At 33.8% G+C, this 12,007-nt stretch overlaps 1 protein-coding gene across 1 annotated transcript; it reads right to left on the bottom strand.

Annotated features, from left to right (window-relative positions):
* Positions 1–689: 689 nt before the first annotated feature.
* On the bottom strand, positions 690–7,641 carry LOC133194867 (heat shock 70 kDa protein 12A-like). The gene is made up of 5 exons (XM_061330773.1): positions 7,601–7,641; positions 6,380–6,668; positions 5,874–6,095; positions 2,119–2,278; positions 690–2,016 (listed from the first exon to the last, which is right to left on the bottom strand). The coding sequence occupies exons 1-5, from the start codon at positions 7,615–7,617 to the stop codon at positions 887–889; spliced, it is 1,818 nt and encodes a 605-aa protein (XP_061186757.1). The 5' UTR covers positions 7,618–7,641; the 3' UTR covers positions 690–886.
* Between the last annotated feature and the right edge of the window lie 4,366 nt (positions 7,642–12,007).

Here is a 12,007-nt window from a genome sequence, read left to right as displayed (position 1 = left end):
ACATTTAACATACTCGTATATATCTTTTTACAGGTAATCGATTGCATGACGTTTTAGTGACCGATACAGACACAGGAAGTGGGCTGAATTACCTGCGTGGGCTTTACCCAGGACCAGCTGCAACTGGAGACATCTTGTTTTTTTTTTTATGAATTTGGTATTTATAGGGAACAGCATTACAACCCAAATTACAACATCCGTGCTTGCTCTGCTCCCGATTTGTGTTTTTGGTGGACTTTTGGGCTGATTGCTGTTCGTTTTCTCCATGTTTCATTTTCATAAAAATAGAATATATATATAGACATAGGTCTCTCACATAAAATAGTGCTCAATATGTAATAACAATATGAACAATGTGTATAGGATAAACTATACGGATACAGTATTCTCAGGAAATGTAATCATTTACATACATTTATGTAATTATGCTTTATTACATTGTATCACCATGAATGTAGACAATGAGATAACTATGATTCACAACAATGTTTCCAGAACTTTCTTTGGCCTAGCGTTGTTTTTCTTCCTCGTGCTTTGGCTTTACATGTACATGTATCAGAGGTAAATTGGCCTCGGTAGTCCTGGAGACTTTTTCCATGGGCACCGCCATTGCAGAATATTTACCACCATCTCGAGTTCGAGATTTTATGAAAACATTGAAATAGAGCATTTTAATCTTTAATGGCACGAATACTGAATAAAATTGCAAATAATAGGTATGTGCTATAATTACTGAGTTTATATAAATATTATCATTGATATCCGACACATTCCGACAAACATCGAAATGGCGTAAGTCACGTTTTCTAATGCTTTTCGAATACCTTAATCAAGAAGTTGGGTGAATTATTCAAAATACTGTTGAAATTTGAAAACAAAACTTTAATTACGAAACATCTTTCCTGAAGGATCGATTTAACGGACTTGTGCTGTCTGACGACGATGGTTCAGTGAATTTTATTTCACCACCGCTGGAACATTTTGTATTTCTATCTTTGAAGGAAACCTTTAATCCGGTTACTGTCACTTCAAAAGTTATTTTCCCCTTGACAACATCTGGCCATCTCCCACCAGGTGGCGATACAACGATAGTGCTTTGTAACATGCATCCGGGATCTGAGACAAATTTTGGATCTTTTTCAACTGAAGAGTACATCTCAATTTCTTTATTTTGTGTTCTCGCATTCTCGGGTTGTTCGGTGAAGTCCTCAGCAACCCGAATTTTTCTTTTCTGACCGACCTCTATCACTTCATCTTTTTCAAAAATTTTCTCGAAACATCCAACAACAAATTGAACATTTCCAACTTTGCAACTTTTGGAGAAGTCATGTACATTTGGATTGAAATAATCATGCATAGATATTCCATACGTCTGCGGACAAACTCGAAACCGTACAGTGTCTGGCGCATGTCCAAAGAGTACACCCCCTTTTAAGACGGAAAGTGCAGCGTCTTCAGGCATAATTACTTGAACACCCGGAAACGTTTCTTTTATTCTGGTCCTAACAATATCTGATTCTGAAAATCCTCCAATCATGAGGATATATTTTACTTCATTACATTTCCTGCTTTTTAAAACCTTTCTGATTTGATCAACGGTTGATTGAATTGTCTGAAAGAAGAATGTCTTGAAGTATTCTGCAGTATATTTCAGTTTTCCATCGCTGTAAGCCAAACTCTTACATGTGTCCAAATCTTTGAGAATTTCTCCAATATTTTTACCACAAATCTCTGCCGTTATCTTTTCTAAAGATGAAGGAAGGTGCAAACTCACCATTTCTTGATCGTTTTTAAAGTTCCGTTTTGCTTTCTCAAACTGGTTCCTTAAATGAAAATAATCTCCTACATTTTTCTTCATAAATTCCTGATATACTCTATCTCCTAGATTTTTCTTGAGGTCCTGAAAGAACGAGTTGTTGACACATGATCCGCCCCAGCTTCCACCAGAGGCAGCGTAAAGTTGACTTAATTTTCCGTCCCTCTCTACCTTCTGCACCGTAATGTCAGCTTTTCCACCTTAAATTAAGAGAGAAATTTTCAGTTTACTTTGATTATAAAAATTCCTTTTTCGTGGAGTTTATGATCAGAGTTGATATTTTCAAATGTATAGAGATTTACCACCGAGATCCAAAACAAGAAAACAACACCCGGGCTGAAACATCATGGCGATGTTTTCTTTTGTTCTCACGGTGACTTGATTGGCTGGAATTGTCAGGCAGTGCACTGCTGCTACTTCCGGTTCATAAGCTATTGTTAGATTTTCCTTCTTGATTCCTACCTGAAAATAAGTCCTTACGAAATGAGTTCTTATGATTAATACACCCTCAAGCATTTGTCAGGATACTTTTTCCTTCCACAATTACATGGATTGGACCGGTTGTGGCCAGGGTCCTTTGAATGGTACATGTAACTACGGTTCCAAAACTTAGGGGTCATCAACAGAAATATTTTTTTTCATATATGAACCTTCTGCGTGTGTCCTCTACAAAAGACACCTCCCATGTAGAGGCCCACTATTGATTTTGCGTGACCTGTGATACTGGAAAATGAGTAGAATCGTCCTGGATTAATAATGATATCAAAGATTACTGCAGTCGACTTATCATGCGCAGACAATAATTATATTACTGTTCGGAAATTATTGAGACATTTTGTATATTTTTCTTTCTAATAAACGTCTTTCGGTGAAAATTTGCATATACATGTACGTTTAACAAACATTAAGAATTCATAAAAGCAAGAAATACTTTACAAATATTAAATTTCTTCTCTTGAATTGTATATAAATGTGTCAATGGTAGGGGTACCCGGCGCAGTCACGAAATCAGATAATGAAAATATGTAACGCCAATGTTCAACACCCCGGTAGACCCATAATAAGAGCGAAAATAATTCAATATATGTATATAATTTTCAAATTTTATTTTGACTTCATGTTGTGCAAGTTTGTTAGAATTCTGATCAGAAATACGGAGATCATTAAAAAATTAAGCCCGGTAAAGAAATCTGATAACGACGACAAAATGGATTTTGACGTCAAGGCAGAGCAGCAAGAGACCTAAAATTTTGTGTAGCACTATGTAAAACTGACCAACCTGCTAAAACAATAACAACGAGAAAAAAACATGTCTAAGGGTTTGTTACATGTATTTCATTGGTATATATTTTTTATGCCCCCGGATCGAAAGATCCCGGGGGTATATTGTTTTTGTCCTGTCTGTCTGTTTGTCTGTTTATCTGTTTGTCTGTTTGTCCGTTTGATTGGTTGGAGCTATGACTTTCATATTTCACATGTGTATTCCTTGTGACAAGACCTTTCTTTGGGTACCATCATATTTGACCTTTTGACCTTGACCTTGGAGTTTGACCCACTTTTGCAAAATTTTATGAGACTTTAACCTTGGCCATAACTTCTGAACAGTTGGTGCTTGGGGTTTTAAACTTCACATGTGTATTCTTTGTGACAAGGCCTTCCTTTTGGATACCAACAACTTTGACCTTTTGACCTTGGACTTTGACCTACTTTTGAAAAACTTTAACCTTGGCCATAACTTTTGAACAGTTGATGCTTAGGGTTTCAAACTTCACATGTGTATTCCTTGTGACAAGACCTACCTCTGGATATCAACCACTTTGACCCTTTGACCTTGACCTAGGAGTTTTACCTACTTTTGAAAAACTTTAACCTTGGCCATAACTTTCGAATGGTTGGAGCTCGGGCTTTCATACTTCACATATGTAATCCTTGTGACAAGACCTTCCTTTGAATACCAACCACTTTGACCTTTTGACCTTGACCTAGGAGTTTGACCTACTTTTGAAAAACTTTAACCTTGCCGATAACTTTTGAATGGTTGATGCTAGGGCTTTCATACTTATCATATGTAATCCTTGTGACAAGACCTTCCTTTGGATACCAACCACTTTGACCCTTTGACCTTGACCTAGGAGTTTGACCTACTTTTGAAAAACTTTAACCTTGGCCATAACTTTTGAATGGTTGATGCTAGGGCTTTCATACTTCACATATGTAATCCTTGTGACAAGACCTTCCTTTGGATACCAACCACTTTGACCTTGACCTTGACGTTTGACTTTATTTAAAAAACTTTAACCTTCGCCATAACTTTTGAACAGTTGTATCTAGGTCTTTCAAATTTCACAGGTGTATTCCTCGAGACAAGATCTTTCTTGGGTATCAACATTTTTTATCTTTTGGCCTGGATTTTGACTTGCATTTGAGAAACTTTAACCTTCGCCATAAGCTGCCATACGGGGGCATCAGTGTTTCACAAACACATCTTGTTTCTAACCTATAATTCAACTACAGTAAAATCAAAAGCTCCGGACGACCACCAATTTTACCGTAACGGAATTAATAACGTTGACCCGCATTGCATAAATCGTCACTGCATGATGCTAAGTCATCCTATATAAATGATGCATGAAAATTTACAATAGAGAAGCAACAGCACACATTTTCTAAAGAATCGTTTAAGAAAAGAGACAGTTTGATTTTGTAGGGTATATAATTATGATAACAAAGAAAGAAGAGTAAACGCTTCCCGACCGTTACACATGCAAAATCATCTCCGGCTGACGTGACGTTAAAATGACGTAGCAATGCTGCTCCAGGTCAATAGATATATGCATGTTTATTATTTCACCGGAACTTATCTAATTACCCTTTAAATTAGAAATTTTGTATACATGTAATTGCTTTATTCGTTCTATATAAAATGTTGACGAATTTTCCTGAAATTATCTCTGCCCTTTATGGAGTTAAAGTAATAGTCTCAATAATTTTCGAACAGCCCTCGTAGGTAATTAAATACATTTTTGCGAAACAATGAGGGCCCTGAATGAGCTCAGTTGCTTAACACTTGATTCTCCTTATTGCCTATATTTGAATGATATTATGAACCTTAGAGCATTAATGCTGAATTTTGTATATGTGCAGATTGCTGAAAGCAAAAGCTTGCATTTATATAACATGGCCGTAGGAACCGGGGGGGGGGGGGCACGGGGGGGCGTGCCCCCCCCCCCCCCAATAATTTTGCCGCTATATAGAATACTATAGATATATAGAATACTATGGAAGTCAATAGTGCCCCCTCAACTGAAAATGTATGGTTGTGCCCCCTCAAAGTGAAATTGCTTCCTACGGGCCTGTATAAATAAATAGGAGAATGAATGCATAATACTAGTATGATGCTGATGTGAAATTCTTAAATGAGAAAGTTAAATTTACCATGATGTTTTTATCCTCAATCCAGAAAATAGCATTGATATAAGAGCCAAAGAGTTGTTGCATTATGCTAGATGGAAAATGGGATAGATAAATTGAACATGTGCCCGATATAATTACTATGCACGAATGAATAAAAAAGATCAAGGTAAACGATAAAAAAATAATAAGAGATGTTAACGCAATATTGACATCCCCCCCCCCAACCGCTTCTACTTTTATCATGATTCTTATAAACCTAGTATTTCTTCTTTTTGTCCCTTTGTAATTTCAGTTGTAGAAAATGCATATCATTCATATTGATATCTTTGACCTAGATACTAAGTGATGACTAAAAAATTGTGGAAAAAATATCTTTTAAAGACTGCATTGTATAATTAGTAAATTCATCCATTTTAGCATATAATTATGACTAGTATAGGGTAAGTGCAGGGCAAGTGGACTCTGTTTCTTTAAAGGTTGTTGTATATAAACACGATGGAATCTCTGGCAACCTCTTTCTGCAAAGTGAAAACTAATAACTTAATTAACAGTTGCTTATTAATTAAATTATTTTCTCTTTGCAGGATGATAGAAATGTATAGTGGTTGCCAGAGCAAACATATGAAGCAACACTGTACCATACCCACACTGAAGAATCCACCATTGCTTGTTTTGCAGCGTCACTCCATATTGCAGGAACAGTGACAACAAATTGAATGTTATCCACTTCATGTTCATGACCTTTACTCGTAAGTTGCTCCATAAGGTCGTTCTTTAGATAACCTATCACCCCAGTAAACACAGCTCTAGCTGGGACAAAGTGATTCTGGATATCAGTTATATTCAGGAAATTTATATCAAATTTCTGAAAAAAAAAAAAAACCCGAAAAAGTGGATTAATATTACCCTTGCGGAAGATATAATATGAGTTTAAAAATTCCATTTTCAGTTTCCCATTTTGTGAAGAATATTAGAGTAGAAAATAAAAATCAACTATATATACAGTTGTAGTTACTTTATTATGAATATTTTTACGCCATGCAATTCCTAAAAGTTGACGCCATATCGACAATACTACATGAATAAATCCATATTAATGTAAATATTTATTTTTTCTCTAATTGTTCAGTTACTAGATCAAAGCCGTACCTGTTTTTCATTAAGGGCCATTTTGAAACCTTGGACGAAATGCCAGTCTTTATGATCCTTTTCCACGAATAAATCGGAGAATTTCTTTTCCGCTTCATATCCAAAAGAATCAAAACTCAGTTCCGGTGTTAGCAAGACAGAAGATGGCGCTTTAGGTGAAACAATGCCATCTGTCGTCCATTTTCTCACCGTGATGTCGTATGGGTTGGTTTTGAAGGAATAAGCATATCCAGTATAGGCTGTTCCTATATCTATAGAAGCAACTATTGTCTTTGTATGAACCGTCTTACTAGAAAAAAAAATCGATATGTTTAAAGTGTTATTAAATTTTCCCCCAAATACTATTCTTAACATAATCGTCTTCGAAGTGTTCTAATTTACAATTTTTCAAATATTTTACAAACACGGAGCCAATTTAGATAATTTTTGAATTCCTGTATTAAGAAAAAAATCAATACAGAGCAAATCAGACGGGTTTAAAATTTAAATGAAAATTTAATTATATTTTCTTTGTTTAGTTACTAGTAATAGAGGAAATGAACTTAAAACCCTCCGAATAGAAATTATGAGTACGTAGTAAATACGATGGAATATATCTTATAAGTTAAACTATCAATTTACTGCTATGGTTCCTATATTTTGAGACAAATGGCATGTATAATATCCAATGTAAAAAAAATGATCATATCTCATTAATAAACCCATTAATTGTTAAAGTTCTCGATTAAAGTGCAGAGTTTGCGATTGTTTGTAAGTTTAAAAATCTCGGGAAGATAAGTTGACTCCTACTTCCTGGTAAACGAGTGGAAATGAATGTCTTAAATTATTTCTTCAATATACATGTAATATGTAGGATGAAAAGTTCGGTATGAGAAACAATCCATTCCGGTATTGGGCTTCCCTTAATTACGTTTTCAGTTGTTTTTTTCCCTCAACATTTTCTTTTCAAAAATATAGAAAAGAATGTGCATGCCTAAATAAATACTTGACTCTGTTTTGTACAATTTTTGTGCGATTTTGCTCCAGAAGCATAGAAAATTGCTTAAAAATAATATACTATCCAGGATAAAAAAAAATTAAGTTACATGTACTATCCCGTCTTACTGGTGTCCTTAAAGCAACCTGAAATGTGTTTATTTTTCCTTTTTAGTTTCTTATGAATATTTCAGATAATAATATGAGATCTTGTAGATCTATAACAAATAATGTCCATTCACTTACCTTATTGGTTCAGCCATATCAAGATAAATCTCAGACAATAGAAACCTATAAATCAGACACACACGTCCCCATCGTGGTCATTATCAAAATACCTCACAACAGCAGGCATTTTTTATATGTCTGAATTACTTCTCGTTAAATTATCTTATCGTTAAATCCTTGCGTGTTAAACAAATCGATATATATTTGTTCCGCTGGTGTTTGTCAATGTGGCAGTTTGTATTTTAAACGTTCACAATATAAATCGCAAAATGTTCGTTCATATGTACGTATACCTCTGTTTTGCATGCTATTTAATACACTGTTCCGAAAAATAGATATCTTCGAATTTTGAATTTAACTAATTTGTTTCTGCAGAGTAAAAATATCGAATTCTATTATTAAAATTTCTCATAGGACTACTGCATTGAAGCGTATGAAGTGTTTTTTAAAAAATGTATTTTCTGTACTTCAATCTCTGAACACTGTATTTATCTAGTAGACATAAAATACGATAGTGAGGTCGTATAACATAAAACACGTTACGACTTTGACTGATTAATTAAAGTGGGATCATGTTCTTAAGAAATGAAACAAGGAATGTGTTGGAAAAGATTAATACTTAAAAAAATCTTGAATATTGATTTTATGACTTTAAATTTACTTATTGACATAACCTTGTAAAATTTTAAGTGTCAAGGCATTCTTTATTTATTTACTCGATTTCATAAATCACCTATCTATGCAAATCTGGTTGCAGAATTAAAAATAATGTTCCATTAAACGTAACGCACCAGATAATTTGGGACAAGGCCATTAATTACTCAACTGTACGTTGTCATATATGTTCAGAAGGATTAAATGACAATTTTATTGAGTACGAAAAATTTGTCAGAAGATTATATTTTATGTACACCATGTTATACATTGTATATCATTTATATACATACATTTATATATATGTAACGATAATCAAATTTAATATGACAACGAGTTTTCAACGAACATTGTTTGAAAAATAAGAATAAATTATTCCAAAGATATATATATATATATATATATATATATATATATATATATATATATATATATATATATATATATATATATATATATATATATGTATATATGTATATATATATATATATATATATATATATATATATATATATATATATATATATATATATATATATATATATATGAGGTAGAATGTATCGCAAATGACATAATATCTCGTGCGAACGATGCACTGTGGATATATTTCCTAATGAAAAAAGGTGAAGATAACGAACAGTACTGATTTAAAAATATCCACAAACAATACAGTTCTGTTAACAGGGCAAAAAAGGCCCCCCGAAAATTGCATAGGTGGGATCAGGTGCCTAGGAAGAGTAAGCATCCCCTGTTGCCCCGTCACACCCGCCATGAGCCCTATGAACAAATCAGGTAAACGGGGTATTCCGTTGTTGAAATTAGTATAAAAACAAAGGCCAATTAATTGACCGAATTATAGGTTATATTTGTTGACAGGGTCATTGATACGACCACTGAATTTACGAAATGCTGACTTTAAACGAGGTTGTCGAAACTCCTGTAACATCAACTTACACGTATCTGTCAGTAGCCTGCCTCGATTTAAAAATTAATCGTGCTCTTGGGTATCGAATAAGTTGGTAGACGTAAACATCATATGCAAATGATAGCGGAATATTACTACATAAATAAGGAAAGTTGACGATGGAAAAAGCTGAAGTCATCCCGTTTGTCAGACAATTTAGTTGTTAGTTGGTCTATATCGTCTACAGTCAGAAGAACGTCCAAATATGAAGCAGACGAGGCAAACATAAGAAGGACATAAAATTTCTGCATGTTTGAAATACATGTATATACAATCGTATAATGTGCATTCAATTTTATTTATAAACAGTGATCTATATGGGAATTTCTTTTCAAATATATAGACTGAAGTAATAAAGAAGAATCCAAGTATAATGTACATTTAAGTCTGTTAACATGGTCGTCTAAGAATAGGATACATACATGTAAGAGAAATAATTTTTATTTAAAAATCCACTTTAAAACAGTGATACATTTGTCACATCAATATGGAAACATTTCAATACAGTGTATATTGAAGTACATGTACATTAATGTTTTCAATTTATCATTTTTATTGACCTTCCAGGTGAACATAAGGATTTATTTTCCCTACATTGAACTAAAAATAGATTAAAAACAATTCTGAAAAGTTATTTCACCTGCATCCGAATTCTAGTGGACATAATATTCAGGCACAAAGAATCAGAGAAGAGGGAGGTATAGCCCCCTCCCCCCACCCCTTTTTTCTGAATGCAAGTTTGAGCAATTTTAGTTTGAAAAAGTTCATTGAAAGTCTTGTAAACATCCCCTCTTTTTTATACAGTATAGTTAAAAAAATCTCTCGTACTTGAGTTGACAAGGTGAACATAACATTCAGGCGCATAGAATCAGGGGTGGGGTGTCCTTCCCCTTCTATTTTCATGAATTTATTTATTTATTTTTTTTTTCGCTTGAACATGTTCATTGCGAGTCTGGTTGCCCTACCCCAACTTTTTCATAAAGTAGAGTAAAAGGAAATCCCCCTTACACATGGCCGTAGGAACCAGGGGCACGGGGGGGGGGGGCGTGCCCCCAATAATTTTGGAAAAATATATGGCTGTGCCCCTCCCCCCCTCCCCCCAACTGAAATTGCTTCCTACGAGTCTGTTACATCAATAAACTTTTTGAGGGGTTCATCAAAGATATTTCTAAGGTAACTTGTCATTTTTGCCCCATTTCCCCTTTTGATACCATGCCTGACATGCTCAGATGAGGATTTTGGCCAACCTCTAGATTTTTTTTTTGCCTCCTATAAATTTCAACTTTAATGCACAAGGGGTCATTATTCTACGAGGGTCATTTTCGTCACGTAGGGTATGCAGATTTTTGGGTGATGACACTTTTTCTACGGGGAAAAGGGCCATTTTTCGACGTAAAATAATGATCGGGGGTCATTTTTCGCCGTTGAATAATGACAGGGAGTCATTATTAGATGGCGAAAAATGACCCCCGGTCATTATTCTATGGGGGTCATTATTCGTCTTTACACCTTTATATCCATGTCTTGTTTCTATATATACATTTTCAGCCATAGAAAATGAAGATACAATAATGCATATAATACAAAAACTGTATGAAATAAATGAGTTTTGAAGAAATATTATGGTGAAAAATGATGTAGATCCTTTTTATCTATATTTTACATAGGAAATGCATTAAGAATTGTAAAAAAAAAAACTTATTTGACAAAATCTAAAAAAGAAAGTTCGATTGGTAGGTTAAAAGATTCAGAATATAGGCTGTTTAGTACATTTAAACCTACTCAAAAGTTCTTGAAAAATTCTATACAATAACCAGGAACATTGCCAATGTACTTAGGTAATTATTCATCCGATCAATGTTCAGAACGATACAAGCAATATGTCAAACACTGTGAACAAGGAAATACATGTTAATTTCCTTATTGACTCAAAATAACACTGATTATTTATCTTCAGGTTATTAAGAATATATATATATATATATATATATATATATATATATATATTTATATATATATATATATATATATATATATATATATATATATATATATACGTACTTGACGTGGTTTGCGGGTCATGTCACATAAACATGGTTTATGGGACCCTGCATTTGTAATAGGCTTATTTCAAAAGGAAACACATTTTTAAGAATAGTTTTTGATGTAGATCCCAAATATAGAAAAATTATAAAGTTTTCTCATATTTGGTTTCAAAGCTATAGATAACGTTGTGGGTCATTACATTGTGGGTATGAGTCCCACAGCGATCTATAGTAGATAATTATATATAACATACTTGTGGGTAGGGACCCACAAACCATATCATAGCAATATATATATATATATTCTTTGTGGGAGATATCCCACAAACCATGTATGGATTCAAAAACAGTTATATATAGCATACAATTGAATATGATTTGTATTGGAGCTAAAAAAAAACACACATATCATTTTATCAGACTAGTATATAGGTTTTTTCTTTGAGGTAAATTTTCATCAAAGCACCTGTGAGAACTAGAGGTGTTTCCTAAGGGGTAAAGTGCAGCATACTTGTGGGTAGGGACCCACAAACCATATCATAGCAATATATATATATTCTGTGTGGGAGATATCCCACAAACCATGTATGGATTCAAAAAACAATTATATATAGCATACAATTGAATATGATTTGTATTGGAGCTCAAAAAACACATATAATTTTATCAGACTAGTATATAGATTTTTTTCTTTGGGGTAAATTTTCATCAAAGCACCTGTGAGAACTAGAGGTGTTTCCTAAGGGGTAAAGTGCAGCATAC

Source organism: Saccostrea echinata, unplaced genomic scaffold (assembly GCF_033153115.1).
Source record: "Saccostrea echinata isolate AGI-Se365-2 ecotype Australia unplaced genomic scaffold, CSIRO_AGI_Sech_v1 ptg000029l, whole genome shotgun sequence".
Classification (NCBI taxonomy): Eukaryota; Metazoa; Mollusca; class Bivalvia; order Ostreida; family Ostreidae; genus Saccostrea; species Saccostrea echinata.
The sequence above is the reverse complement of the archived record's forward strand: the minus strand, read 5'-3'. Positions and strand labels throughout refer to the sequence as shown.

Coding starts and splice junctions, on each gene's coding strand:
- LOC133194867 (XM_061330773.1), bottom strand. Junction 6,096..6,379: donor TGGCCCTTAATGAAAAACAG/GTACGGCTTTGA, acceptor TTTTTTTTTCAG/AAATTTGATATAAATTTCCT. Junction 2,279..5,873: donor TGGTGGATTCTTCAGTGTGG/GTATGGTACAGT, acceptor ACTTATTTTCAG/GTAGGAATCAAGAAGGAAAA.